Source organism: Camelus ferus, chromosome 32 (assembly GCF_009834535.1).
Source record: "Camelus ferus isolate YT-003-E chromosome 32, BCGSAC_Cfer_1.0, whole genome shotgun sequence".
In the NCBI taxonomy this organism is placed as follows: Eukaryota; Metazoa; Chordata; class Mammalia; order Artiodactyla; family Camelidae; genus Camelus; species Camelus ferus.
The window spans coordinates 5235261-5249920 of record NC_045727.1 but is presented as its reverse complement, the minus strand read 5'-3'; the positions used below and the strand labels follow the sequence as shown (position 1 = coordinate 5249920).

At 47.3% G+C, this 14660-nt stretch overlaps 1 protein-coding gene across 3 annotated transcripts in view; it reads right to left on the bottom strand.

Moving 5' to 3' along the window:
* Positions 1 to 14660, bottom strand: part of SPPL3 (signal peptide peptidase like 3) — a 122327-nt gene that overhangs the window by 8273 nt on the left and 99394 nt on the right. The window contains exons 7-12 of one of the 3 annotated variants that reach the window (XR_004316592.1): positions 11766 to 11872; positions 11115 to 11278; positions 10160 to 10359; positions 8991 to 9100; positions 4825 to 8243; positions 125 to 264 (exon numbers count right to left, since the gene is read on the bottom strand). Coding sequence is in view for 1 of the 3 variants with exons in the window: in XM_032471541.1 (XP_032327432.1) it covers positions 8172 to 8243; positions 8991 to 9100; positions 10160 to 10359; positions 11115 to 11278; positions 11766 to 11872 (653 nt within the window). In the remaining 2 variants the exon portion in view is untranslated. Of the gene's footprint in view, positions 1 to 124; positions 8244 to 8990; positions 9101 to 10159; positions 10360 to 11114; positions 11279 to 11765; positions 11873 to 14660 lie in introns of those variants that run through there. The other 2 variants (XR_004316591.1, XM_032471541.1) reach the window with 2 other exon arrangements.

The window sequence follows — 14660 nt, the reverse complement described above, 5'->3', positions numbered from 1 at the left end:
ATCTCCACTGGGTGGGTATTTCTCCCCAGTATCTCTCAACTGGAGGGCGAGGTACCTGGATACACTGCCCAATAAAACTCAGGATCATCAAGCATGGGAGATCCAAGAACCAGAAGAGACTCACCCAAATTCGTCAGGATTCCCTGAGGAGAGGGGGATGGGCACAAAGGGCCTTTGCTGGTACCAAGGCTCCGGTTCCTTGTAGAGTTCAGGTGAAGGAGAAGTCTGCTCTGGGACCCTTCGTGGGGTCGCCAAAACTATCAACTGAAATAAAGTAACACAACGTGAGAGTTGTGGGTTAAGTTTTATTTGGGGCAAAATGAGGACTATAGCCCGGGAGACAGCATCTCAGATAGCTGTGAGAAACTGTTTGAGAGAGGCGGGGGAAAGTCAGTATTAAGTATGATTACAGTGAAGTGGGGTACATGCAGTCAAGCACACATTTGGGCAGAGGCTTGCTGCTAGTCATGAGGAGCAGATGTCAATGTTAATGATTTTAGTGATTTTCTAGATACAAGGAGACACAAGAATTTGGGCTTACAAACCCTTCTCCTCAAAATATCCAACTCTCTGAAGGCCTGTTCAGCCAGTTTTCCTAGAGCACAGGGCGCCTTATTCCTGACCTCCATCCTAACTCCTTTCAGGGAGTGCTGAAAGCTGCAGCAGCTCATGAGTCAATCCAAGCAGAGGTAGATGGTAGGTGCCAATTTTTAGTTAGCACTAGAAAACCCATAAAATCATTACTATTGACATCTGCTCTGGCCATTAAGGAGAGAAATGCATTTGAAAATCAAAATGGAATAACTAGTTCAGACATCCAAGGTAAAACTAGGTAACCATTGCAGGTGTGATTTCAGACACGTGTGTGTATCGCTGAGAACTTGAGTTTTCTGAGCTGTGTCAAACTTGGGACACCACCAGCCCTTCTCAAAGCAGTGTCTGCTGGCAACTTGTAGTTGCAACCTTTTGGCTTTAAGTTTTCTTGTAATCATTAAGTTTCTAGACAATGAAATTCCTTTAGATCAGATATTAATAGAAAACAGAAAAAACTTACTGTAGTAGTCATAGCTCCTATTATGTATATGTAAATACCACATCAAAAGTTGGCATTAGACAACTGGCTACTTGGCTTTAAGTCTCTGTTGGGTGATGTCATTCAAAGTTCCATCATCCCCATTTCTGGGCTCTCAGATGTCTGGCATTCTTTGCTGGGTGTGTTTCCCTTAACAAACTAACAGCCCCAGGTAATGCCTACCTTATCAGAGTCAAAACCTCTTATCTCACCTACAACCAATCAGCGACTTGTGCACAAGCCAGTCAGGCACCTTGTGACCCTCCCTACCTTATAAAACTCTCCAATAACTGGCCCTCAGTGCTCACACAGACACTGGTCATCTGTGTGGCCCGCCATTGTCTGTGGCAGTGCACCCTAATAAACTCCCTTCTATTCCCATACTTTATCTCTGGTACATTCTTTTACCAACCTGTGTGTCACTGGCTCACTGACCCTGCCACCCCGTTGTGTCCCACAACAGTCTTCCCAAAGCAACAAGACTTCCCGAGAGGTCATGGTAACTCAGAGATAAAATGAATGATGACAGTAAGTAAAGGGAACACAGGGTTCCTGGCAGTGTTAGAGACCCCAGTAACTGGAGCTTCACAGGAGCTCTGGGTACAACTAACTGTGGGGTCTCAGTTGGTGAATTTCTTAGCCACCTACTCTGTTCTAAATTGTAAGTTAGCCTCTTTAAGCAAGACCACCATTCCTATATTGGGGGTACCTGGGCGATCACAACATCAAAGTCTCTTTAATGCGAGAGGCTTTAAGTGGCAGCCTCCCTAAGGGAGCCTCTCTCTGCTGAACACTAAGGTCTGAGGAGGAAGGCAGCACTGCAAAACCAAATGGCCTCGGGTATTTCACTCTGCCTCCCAAGAGGGAACTTGTACTGGGATTCACACTGCCTACCTGTTGTACTTTTATACCTGATGAGTCTAGAAATGTTACCTTACTTTTAAATGATACGAGATCTCAAATTCAGAGCAAAGGAGATGCAGAGGCCTGTGTACCAGAGGTGAGTGTCAAAGTCTCCGACTGGTTTTCGGGTGCCCCAGATGACGCCCCAGTCCAGAAGGAAGCAGCCAGAGGAGAACAACGCCCGTTTCCCTATTTCCATAGAAATGGAAAAAATTTAACCAACAGCGGGGATTTGAAGGAGCACAAAGCAAACTAATAAGCTGACTTCCCGATGGGAAACTGTGCTGATTCATTCTGTGCTGAGAGTAACTAACCCAGAGGCTGGGCTCCAGGAAGGAGGTAACAGGCTGATAATCTCAGAAGAGTGGACAGACCCTCCAGAGTTCCTCCTGCAGATTCACTGAGGTTAAGAGGAATACAGCACCCTATAAAGTGCCCTGATTGTTACCGCCTTTTCTGTTCCATCCAGTTTGTCTATAAACCCTCAGGACCCCAACCCCAGCTTGGGCTCACAGTCTTTAAGGCAGCAGCCTGCTGTGACTGCCTTTGCCGGGCAAAGCAAGAAAGCCACTGTTTTCTTTGCTCCCAAAACTCTGCCTCTAAGTTTGAATTCACTTTTCAGGGTTTAGAGGCTGATTTTTCAGTAACAGTGGCAGGTTTTACAGGCTTGACCCAATAGGGGACAGATTTCTTGGAACTTAAACTGGGCAGAATCCAAACAAAAGGAACTCAGACAGGAGGGCAGAGGGCAGAGGGCAGCATTCAAGGAAGGAAGGCAACTGACACCAGGACGGCAGAAGATTCAACTCCCGGTAGGCCTTGAGGGTTAACGGTAAGCCTTGAGGGTTAACGTGGCCAGGAGGTTTGACTTCAGGTAGACCTTGAGCTTCATTGTGTGCTCACAGTAACATATTAACATGATAAATAACACGCCCACAGGCACCGTGACTGTCCCAAGGCTAACCACAAAAGGTCAAAGAGTGGGCGGTGGCCCAAATTCCTGGGAATCCCAGCCCCTTCCCGAGGGTAGTTGGAATGGTCCTCCCACTTATAGGCATGTGAAGCTACCAAGCCAATAAAAACTGGCAACATCACGCCCTGTGGTCACCTCTCTCTTGCTCCCTCTTTGGAGACGGCCTGCACCCTGTCTGTGGAGTGTGTACCTAGTTTTACTTGAGCCTGAGCACCCAACCCACACACCTCGTGGCCTTTCTCTTGCCTTTTGAAACAGCCTACACTCTATGCAGTATGTATCTCTCTAAATAAATCTACCTTTACTCAACTGGGGCTCGCTCTTGAATTCTTTTCTGCACAAAGCCAAGGACCCATACCTGGCAGGGCACGTCCCAGGGGCCCCACTGAGACCTGGGACACGGCCCTCCTCAAGCCCCACATCCGTTTTGACTACATCAGAACCGTAACAAAGCCTGCCTCTTCCACGTGAATCTTTCATAACTCAGATACCCAAGATCTCCACAGGACAGTGGAGGGGTCACTGCTCCAGCTGCATCCAGTTCAAACTTCACAACGGGCCGCGGGACCCTGACGAAGTGCCTGCTAACTGCTGGCTTTAAAGTCAGGCTTCCGAACCATGCCTGGCGCTGCTCTCAGCTGTCATTGGTACGTCTGGCCCAGTGCTGGCCTGTGTCCATCAGGAGCACTGGGCTTCAGCTGCACCAATGGTACAGGAAAAAGGAGCACTTATTGTTGGGCCCACACATGTCCTTCAAAGTCCAATGACTCCCATTCTTGGGCTCAGATCTATGTGATCCCTCAACAGGTAAAGTACATTCTTTACTGGGCATGTTTCCCCCAATAAACTAATTGCCCCAGGTAATGCCCACCTTATCAGAGTAAACCCCAAGGCCCTTGACAGACCCTAAGCCTCTTTCCTCACCTACAACCAATCACACTTGTACACAAGCCGATCAGGCACCTTGTGACCTGACCTTACAAAACACCCCAACAACTGGCCTGCAGCGCTCACACACGCACTCCTTGTCTGTCTGGCCTGCTGTTCCTTATGACGGTGTACCCTAATAAACTCCTTTCTATTCTTATACTTAATCTCTGGTAAATTCTTTTACCAACTCGCGCGTATCACCATGCCACCGACTGGCTGCCTCGTCGTGTGCCCACAACACTTACGAACCTGCTTTTAACCTTCCCCTGGCAAGACTCGTCGAGTCCTACGAAGTGTGCCCAGCCTCGCCTTTGCTGTTTGCCACTAGGCCCAGCGTCGCACACAGAAAGCTGTGGGTTGTTGCTCTGTGCTGCGGGGCTGAGTAACCTCGCAGGGGGACGACCACCACCCTACTTTCCCCACAGGCCACGCCAGCTGGAACAGGCCTGCCTTAGACCACAAGGGCAGGGATCAGGATGTCTGGTTTTGTTCCAGGAGCACCCAGTGCCAAACAGCTTAGGCTGGAACGTGACTGAGTTACCTCAGATGGATGGGAAAAAGAGGGCTTTGAATTCCAAGGGAAAGGTGGAGGAGGAAACAGATTGTGGCTTGACACAGCCACAAGGAGTGGGAAAAAGTACTGTCCTGGGAGAGGCTCCTCTCCACACACATGAGAAGTTGGAGTCTGAACCCAAAGTTAAGCGTTTAAGTCTTGCAAGTAGAAAACAGCCTGCAAATTGTGTAGGAATGGAAATAATTTCTGGATTAAAAACAAACAGGGCGGAGGGTAGAGCTCAAGTGGTAGAGCACATGCTTAGCATGCACAAGGTCCTGGGTTCAATCCCCAGTACCTCCTCTATAAGTAAGTAAACCTAACTACCTCTCCCCTAAAAGATAGTAATAATGTTTTAAAACGCCCCCCAAAAAACAAATAAACAACTCTTACCTGGCTCATCCGTCCCAGAAAAGGGAAGGGCCCAAGTTCTATGAGTAGAATTGCGGCTCTTCAGTACAAACTCCTGCGGCAAGGCTGACACCTGCGTCAGGAGCCGGGGAGCTTGCAGAGATTTCATTGCTGGAAATTGCTAAAGAAATGGGACTGAGTGAAGGCAGGAAGTTGCCCGGGCCAGAATGCACTGGAAGACCAAAAGCAGAACGGGCTGCTTCCCTCTGAGCCTGTGCTGCTGCTGTGGAGAACCGCACAGCTGATACTCACACGTGCAGAAAACTGCCACGTTCTGAGGCGCTGACGTAAATGTTAAGCTTTATGAAACACACACATTGACATACAGCACTGGAGCTGGTCGGCAGTAATGTGACAGCTGCTCTGCAGACACGGCAGATTCTATTTTTAACACTTTATTGGCAAAACAGGACTCCCTTCCCTCCACCCTTAGAAAACAGAAAAACTGTTTTTCTCCTGAGTAACATGACTTACCTGCCTAAGGCCTGTGCTGGCATGCCGCAAAGGCAACTCACACCCCCCTACCCCCAACCCAAGCTCCCCCAGTTTGAACTGGTCTCACACAGGGAGCTGTGTGGCTGTCTCATTCAGAAGAGGCATAAGCGGTAATTAATTGTGATGGAACATGCTAGGCTTTGGGTAAATTTTGCTGTCCTATCTCCATTAGCTCACATTAGTAAGAAGAAAGTTACTGTAAATAAGTGAGAATTCCAACATGCAGACTCTTTGTGGGAAGAAGATCCTCAGACCAGGGAGGGAGGGTGTGGGTCTATGCTGGAACTTTGTCAAGATGCCTTTCCTAATGCAAAAGACTTCTTAGATAGAAAACCCCCAAACTCCAGAGAATCTGAGAAACCGGGAAAAGTAAGATGAGGAGGTAAACATACCAGGCAGGGCAGAGAGGCGAGAGGGAGGCTGTAAGGAGAAACTAAAAGCACGTGCTTTAACCGCAGCTCCCCTCAACCTTTGCCGGTCAGGAGAGCACTGCACGTCACAACCGGACGAAGTCCAGTGTGTCTGCTGTCCTTAATTTAAAACAAAAGGGGTGTTTGCAGTTCCTCTGCCAAAGTTTTAAGGGCTTTGAAGACTAGAACTGGAATCCAAATTACATTCAGGAGTCATGTGTGCGTATTTTCAGCTCTAAACCCACACAGAAGTGAGGATGACAAAAACTGAACATTCCTTCTGTCTGGAATTAATTTTGTAATGAAAAGTTAGAAATATTTTATTTTTGAGTATTTATGAATAGTCAGAAAAATTAAAATGACAAACTGCCAGGACATTATTTTTAACTGTTATTGGCACTTACCCTTAATCAGAGTCGTTCTGGAAGAGTCCCTCCACCCCCTGCCCCGTTGAGCCGTTAGCATCCTGCAGGGCTCAAGTACAGCCGCTAAGCAGGGGGTACAGGGGTGTACTTCTGGTCTTCACCAAACCTGGAGGCTGTTTTGAGTTGTGTGGCCAGCAGAAGCCTCCGTTCTCTGACGTTGTAGGAAGAACCAGAGCTGCAAGGGACCCGGTCTACTAGAGACCGACAGGGGCTTCCTGTCAGTCCCCTGAACAGGCAGAGCAGGCAGGAGGTGACGGGAGCTCTATTTGGTACCAACAACCAAAAGTGAGGATAAGGTAACAAAAGCTAGAAAGGAGTCATTTGTTTAAAAAAACCAAAAAACCAAACCAACAAAACCACCAGCCCACAACAGGATCTGAACACATGAGGGAGGAGCGCGGCGTCCTGTCCACCTGGGGCTCCCCACTTCCAAGCTCCGCCCACCACCCCTCCCAGCGTGCAGTCGCTATGCTGGACAGGGGGAGGGTCACCTGCTTCAGGAAGAAACCAGGACATGCAGGCCCTTCTCCGACCCCTGCTCTCAGGTGTGCAGGCCCATCCCAGGTTTCTCTCTGCCTCCAAACAACAGACGATCTTGCAGCTGTGGCTGCTTCGACAAAGGCAAGCGGACATACTCACACGAGGGACCGCCAGGACACGGCCCTCCAGCAGAGGCCACGGCACACAGTCAGTCTAAGGGTCATGGCAGCTTGCTCATCCCATGACTCCTGGAACGCAGGGCCCATCTCGGGGAGTGTTTGACATCTGTCCCCAATACCCAGCTGTCACCACAGGTAAGCCCAGACTATAATCACAACAGCAAGGACAGGATCATGTTGCTTTTTTCCTTTTTTTTTCTTAAAGGAGTGAGGGCATGGAAAATACAGCACACCAATGAAACAAAAATGCCAAAAAAAAAAAAATACAAAAAAATAGAAAATAGAAAAATGTATTTACAAGTAGTACATTACTATGATCCGAAAGCACAAAGACACCTGCTGCTATAATACATGCATTGGTTCAAGAAGAAATTACCAAAAACCCTGCAAGGGAGAAGCCTGTAAAAACAAAAAAAAAGGGCCAAAAAGTTTTAACTTTTCATCCCTAATTTGCTACACTGATCAAAACCAAATGACAGTCCCCTAAAGTCCATGAGTATATCAGTACAAATACTATACTGGTTTTTAACTGCACGTTCAGTTGTCGAGGGAAAGACAGCAGCTTATCCATATACAAGGAAGCCAGAGTGAACTGCTCTACATGCTAAAAATTACAGCAAGCCCCTGTCTGCTACACAGCATGATCTTAGCAGGTTTTAATTTTTGTTTATTCATATATATTTATGTGCATGTGTGTGTATGTATGTAGGTATAAAAACCGTGCCCTCGTTCACTGCCAACACGATATCTGGGTGGACATGAACTCATTACAACAAATTCTTATGTGTATGTTGTAAGAAGTCACTCAATGTCTGTGGATTTAATAAGTCACTTCACACCACAGAAAATATTTAATAAATCCAAAAAAAGGAAAGAGGAATATAACGACAGAAGAGCTTCTGTCTTAGTTCTCTGAAACTGAGTCCCCCATAGGAAACTGGTCCCAAAGTTCTTGAGGGTTCACTGAAGAAACAAATTTGCTAATGTTTTTCATCATTTTAGTGTTCAAAAGATATAGAACGACTCTTGGTCATCAGTTTTAAACAGTCACGTCTCCATCCCCCACAGGTAACAGTCTGGTGCAGATCCATAAAAACAGTGGAGGACGGAGCGCTGGGGAGGGCCTGTCACTCCAGGAGGGGGGTTGCACCTCTCCAACAGCAGGGAGAGAGGAAACCACGCAGGGCTCCAGCACCTCGCTCCTGCAAATGCAAAATCCGGTCACACGTCAGTCCTTAGACAGGTATGTCTCCGAGTACCAGGCCAGCTCTAAGAGGAAACAAAACCACGCGTTGACAGAAAAGGACAAAGAGGCCACTCTGGTCACTCTCTGTGATCCATCATACTTCCAGGAATCGGGAGCTGCTGGACTTGGAGTGGAATGGCTCAGACCACATCCGCCGGAGGTCACCCTGGGAAAGAAGGAACTCAACTAAGTTACAGGTCTAAACACAAGGCACACATATCTACAAGTCCTTTCTGATTCCTGGTCTCTGGTCAGACTGCTTCTGGGAGAATCAAAGAACATTCGAATTTTACTCACTGAAAAGTAACCCACCATTCTTTGAAGAACTCACTAGAAGAGCTAGCTCTCAGGCCCCTTGAGCAGGGAAGGGCTTTTACCCACTCTGTCCTGGTGGCAGGGCTATCACTTAGGGCGCAGGTGACCTAGGCAAGTTAATTAACCTCTGTGTTGGTTTCCTTATCTGCAAAATGCAGATGATAATTTAAATCTTATAAATCAGATAATGCTCTTAGTTTTAAAAATACATTTCTTAATTAGTCCAAACTTTAATGCAGAGTATTAGAGCTGTTGAGGGCAACAGGGTGCTGCTTTAAAGAGAAACAGGAAGTCTCTGCGGTTGGGCTTTAGGGATTTAACTGGCCCACGACCAGGTGCTGCAGGGGTCTACTCGTCAGTATTTTCCACCAATGACCGGAAGAATCTGGAAGAGGCCGCTAATATTAGGTTAGCAAAAATAAACCAACAAACCCTCCTAAAACAAACAAAAAACAGAAATAAAAACAAAAAGACCCCACTATCAAGATTAAGAGCTTAGAGTCTTAAGCAGAACCACCTCCAACAGGAAGAATACGTACCCAAGTGCAGGGTCAATGCCACGTCATTGCTTTCACTGGTTTACAAGTGCTTTTCTCACCTTTAAATAGGCCATCGTGAGGAGTGGCAATAAGGTAAACGGCACCAAATAGAGAAGAGCAGGCTGCGCTGCACGGTGGATCCGGGACGCCACAGTGGCCGTGAGCAGACCTGCGGGGGGAGAGTGACTCCCAGGGGCAGCCCCGTGAAAGCGGGGCCTCTGTCCCCGGTTCTAGGCACAGTCTTCAGACTGTGTAGCTCAACGTGACACTCTGTCCAACAGTAGGGAGTGAGATGCCCCCGCCTGAGCAGGCAGAGAAACAGGGAGCAGCAGTTTTTAAAAACCTACAATTCCAAGGACCCGTGAGTGGCCCGAGACCCACTCTGTGCTCAGGTCCCTGGCTCCAGCCCGCATTTCAACCCCACGTGCGCCCAGCCCCGCCCCGTCTCCTGTGGTATATGATGTCAGACTCGGAGGCAAAAGACTTGGGTTCAAGTTCCAACTCTGCTGCTCACAACAGCTACGTAACCCTGGCAAAAGCCTTTCACATCTCTAAGCCTCGGCCTCATCTGTCAAAGGGGGTAACACCAGCCGCCCTGCTCCTCTCAAGAGTGTTTGCAGTGGAGTGGAAATGAAGCCTGGCCTGTGGAAGTGTGACGTGCCGATGTTAAGGAGGAGGCACAGAGGCGAGAGAGCTGCTCTTTTCCACTCACTTGGACGGAGCTGCTGCAGGACAGGTTACTACTGTTCCTAGCGAATTATAACCGTCTCTTCCTGTCTGCCTGTAATGGAGCTGGGCTAAAGACTAGCACAGGAAGAGTGAGATCAGAGATGACAGAAACGTTAGAGCAGATGAAGGGGAGGTATCTGTCTAATAAAGCAGGAAATAAATATGACATTCATTACACTCAAGCTGAAGATTTAACTAAGCACAGGCTGATTCACAGTCATTGTGTGGTAGGTGTTCTAAACCTCGAGGTCTGACCACACTTTTCCTCTAGTGTTCTTTAGACAGATTACTGGGAACTGGGCAGGCTGCTGGCCAATACAGAGAGCATCTTTGATCTGAAGGGCCAGTGTTTCTGTTTTTCTTTGTGGTTGTTTATAACAGCAACCAGAGTTACTGTTCTCCTTGCATCTCGTATCTGCAGCTGGAAGATCTGATTTAGTTCCAGGGGTTGGAGGACAGCCAGAGGGGAGATCACGTGCAGCCTCTGTGGTTCTCTTACCTACAAAGTATCCAATGAGGGTGCAGTGAAAGTAGGAAACCTTCTGCATGCGTCCAGAGATGTTGGCGGGTCCAGAGGCACCACACGAGTCACCGCTGGCTTGCTTTTTGTAGTTGTCATAACGAAGGACAAAGCACAACAAGAGTCCAGGCATCACGATGTCTCCAATGCCCAACATAGAGAAGTGACTGCCAGTGGAGCTGGAATGTAGTGTCACGCGTCAGCGGTGCCGCCCTCTACAACCCCCTTTCTCCTGTGCAGTCTGTTCACTTTCTATGAAGTCAAAGAACTATTCTGAACAAGAGATGGAAATCTCTACTGGTTTAACAAAACTAGGTGGGTTTTTTTGGTTTTTTTTTTTTGTTTTTTTGAGTTTAGAGATTAAAAGCCCAAGAGTACTGGCAAAAGAGGTCTTCAACCCCACCCCTCAGTGATTCGGGAGAGCGCCACACGACTGACTGTGGAAGACTGCCTCCTGTAGAAACGTCAAACAATTCACTATTTGTCACACATTCACTGCTAAGACTTCAAATAAGCACCTACTACCAGACGTGGGAGATTAAAGCAGCACATTAATTTTTCCAAGATTATAGTTTCAGGAACTGTATAATTTTAGCATTAGGACATATTTTCTTACAAACGTCTTAGAAGTAAAAAAGATCCAGATTCTCCTGCTGATGGCCTCCAGCCAACTCTGAACTATGGCAACAGCAGTGACATACGGTTGTTTGGTAACATTCAGCAACAATAAAAAGCAGCACCTGTAGCACTTAATGATCAATCTCTGCAAGTCAAGTCAGCGTTCTCTTCCTCACTGTAAAATGGAGATGACTCACACCCCTTTTCCAGCCCAGAATCAGAATGCTGATGACAAAGACAGACTAACGGAGGAACAGGGGCAGGGGAAGACAGTGTCTTCATCATCACAAGACAAGGCCTGACACACCAGTCCTACCTCGGGAAGACCAGTTTTCCAGGCAGAGACAGGCGAGGAACATCACGTCCAACGTTGGGCCCCAGATGGAGCTTCCGGGACAGAACGTCAAGGGGATTGTCAGCCGGCTGCGTGGCCACCTTCACCATGACGTTGCTATTAAAGATGTAGGCGGAGAAAAACACCTGCCGAGTGGAGAGCGACCTTTAACACAGGTAGCTGGAAGCACCCTCATCTCAGCACCAGCCCTCTTTGTTCCTAACAGAAGAGTCTCAGTCCTACATCATCAAGCTTTTTTGACTGTGTGCTTTGAGGAGGAAGAAACTCTGCTCCTGTGTGTATCTGCAGATTTCTTCTCTCCACACCCAAGATGAACCCCTTACGGTAGAGCTGGCAGTGCTCCCAGGGCGGAGAACCTTGCCTGCCCACTCCCAAGAGTCACACACGTACTATCTACAGTCACAAGTCTCAGCAAACGAAGGCGCGGATGGCTGCCTGCTCAGCTTTTAACAGGTACAGTGCAGGACCGGTGGAGTGGTATTAGACGGGAGGCAGACTTTGGATACTTACAGTTAACAGTTTTCAGGAGTTAATGTTCCAATTGAAACAGAAGAGAGCGGCAGCCTTGGGGAAACAGAAGAGAGCGGCAGCCTTGGGGAAACAGACACTCACCCAAAAGACATCATAGATGAGAAGCCCTGAGAGAAGCAGGCAGGAGACCTTGAGGCTGGGAAGGCGGACGAAGGCGATCATGGCGACACAGAGACCCATGGCCAAGGCTGGGGAGGAGACAGCAGTCAGTGTGGAGCAAGGTTCAGCCTCTCTCCACAAGCTGTTCAGCTCATAGACCTAACAGAGTCGAAGTCCCTCAAAAGATCAGACAGAGCTAAGTCCAGTCTAAGACATTTACACCCTACTCCTGCTGCAAAGTGCCCACTTGAGTCCATTGTGACTGGTTGGAATTTGGGGAAATCCCTTCTCTCGTGCTGTAAATGGTACTCAAACATCTAAGACCCAGGAGACTCTCCACTTTGATACAGCTCTAAGCCAAGCTCAGTTCGGGACCTCACAGTCCTTGCTTCCTGCCTCCCCCATCACTGCGGATACATCACCCTTGCTCCTTTAAAGCTACTCACACCCTAGATCACATCCTCTTCATTTACTTAAGGATGCTCGCTGTTCCAACAATTCATTCCTCTCTCCCTGTCCTCGTATTTCCTCCCTATCCCTGCACCAATCAAACTCTGACGTAGGATCTTTTTTTCTTTTAAAGTTATCTCTCAACTAAAATCTTTTCAACTAAAACGTAAGGTCCCTGAGGGCATGGTTCCCTGGAGTCTACATGGAGTCTACAACAGGCCTGGCAGATGAGTGGTCTCTCACCGCCTTCAGTTCTTTCCCTCCACTCTTCTGAAAACACAAGTCTCATCAGGCCACGTAGCTGCTTACAGACTCTTCCCACGGATTCTGTCACGGTGGGACAGAAGTGGAACTCCTGGGCCAGGCACTGGCAGGATGTACAGGAGGGCGTTCCCTGCTGTGCAGTGCAGCTCCCCCTCCTGCCCTGAGCATGCACTTCCTGCTGCTCTGTTCTCTAGCCTCTCAAAGATGATCACACCTCTCAACACATCCTATGTTTTTTCATGCTCTACACAAAAGGCCCTGTCCTGGGCTTCACCTGGCAATTCATCCTCATTCTTTAAGAGCCATGTCAGAGCCCTTGCTTGGGGGTCTTTCCTGACCTAACCAGAGTAAGCTGTTTCTGATTTGTGATGCCACTGAACTTTGAATCTCCCTCAACTCATCCATCCACTCTAATAATAGTGGGATTATATAAAAGTGAGTTCATTCTCTGAACTAGGTGCTCCCAGTAGACAGAAACCATGGCTCATTTTTTCTGTGGATCCCCAGCACTTAGTAGACATTGAATAAATATCTGCAGAATGAATGAAAAATTATGTTTTATCAACTTCGAATTTCAAATTATAATTTCTAAACAAAGTAAGAAAAGCAAGTAAAGCTATGATACAGATGCCTCTCATTTTAATCAAACTGGCAGTAAACTGTCAGTGTGTGCAGCAAGGTGGGCAAACAAAGCAGCCTGGCAGACCCTGGGCACTAATATTTAATGAGTTCCTACTGTGGGTATGGTGTTGCGTAAACAAGAGAAGAAAAATTATTCCTATCCCTACAAGAGAGAAGGGCTGGGAAGAAGGCAGTAGAACAAGGAAGAAGAACAGACCATCTCTGCCCCCATCACTGCTGTCCTCAAGCATCCACTGAGGTCCACAGCGTGTACTGCGGTATGAGTTTTGGACTGATGCAGTCAAGACATAACTCCTGACTTTATATATTCTAGGATGCCCATTTTACTAGGGTCTCCTTTAATTAAAAAAAAAATAATAAATTTATGAAAACAGAACCAAACTGGTAAAATGTATGCAAATTCATGCCATTTGAAACAAACGTAGTAAACTGTATTAACCAGTTAGGATCAGTTAGGCTTGGCAGGAGACTGAAGCCTTCAAGGTGCAAAGGGACAACTGAAGTACAGTGCTGAGATGTCCCAAAGGCCCACGACACAGCCAGTCCATGCCCATTTTTAAGTAACGTGATTCCCCATTATAGTTATCTTAGGAAACCAGTGTTTGCTGTGTTGTGAATCAATAAACAGGATGCTGGCAGGGGTAAGCTCAGCGGGCTTGAGGAACAACTGTGGTAAGCGGTGGGTGGGAGGCCCTGGCACAGTGGCGGGGACTGACGACCAGACAACAGGTCAAATGTGCTGGGTGAATGCCGGCTGGGGTGATGGCGGTAGGGCAGCAACAGCTGATCTGCTCAGGAACCTGCAAGTGAATATGTGGAGAACAAAGTATCAAAAGAACAAAGGAAGAAATGAAGGCTTGAGATGGACAGACACGCGTGTGTGGGCAGTGAGGGTCCGAGGACTGACTGACGAAACCAGGAGAGGAATATGGAAACCGAATGGACAGACAGGCCAAAGGGCACGCTTCCAGCGTTGCACGTATATGCCTCTGCAACTCATGCAGGTGACTGGTCCCCGAAACAGACTCTCTGCTATTCATCTAGTCTGCCTCTCTTTTTCTTCATATTTTCATTCAAGTAATCCTTAAAAATCTTACTTTCTCCTTTGGGCTTTTCCAAGCCAAAATGAAGAGAGGTGGTAACTTCCCTTGTGATACGCTGCTTGAGAAACTCCTAAGACTTTGCTTAGTAGCTTTACCAAGAAGCTTAACTTTTGGTTAAATGTAAATTAACCTAAAGTATTAGGGAAGTAAATTAATCTCAGCCACTTAGCTATAATTACTTCCAATATATTATTGATATAATCTCTGTCTTCCACAAACAGTAGGGCCAGGGACAGTGACACCAAACCAAGCTAAAATGTTCTCTAAAAGGATTATTCAATCTATAAGGTCTTAAGCAGGGCTCACTTCTAAAATAAAAGATCTCTCAGAAGCTAAGCCTGATGTGGACTAAGGGCCAGAGTCTGGAATCTTAAAACAAGAAAAAAAAATCAATTGCTAGATTTCTGGGACTGAATAT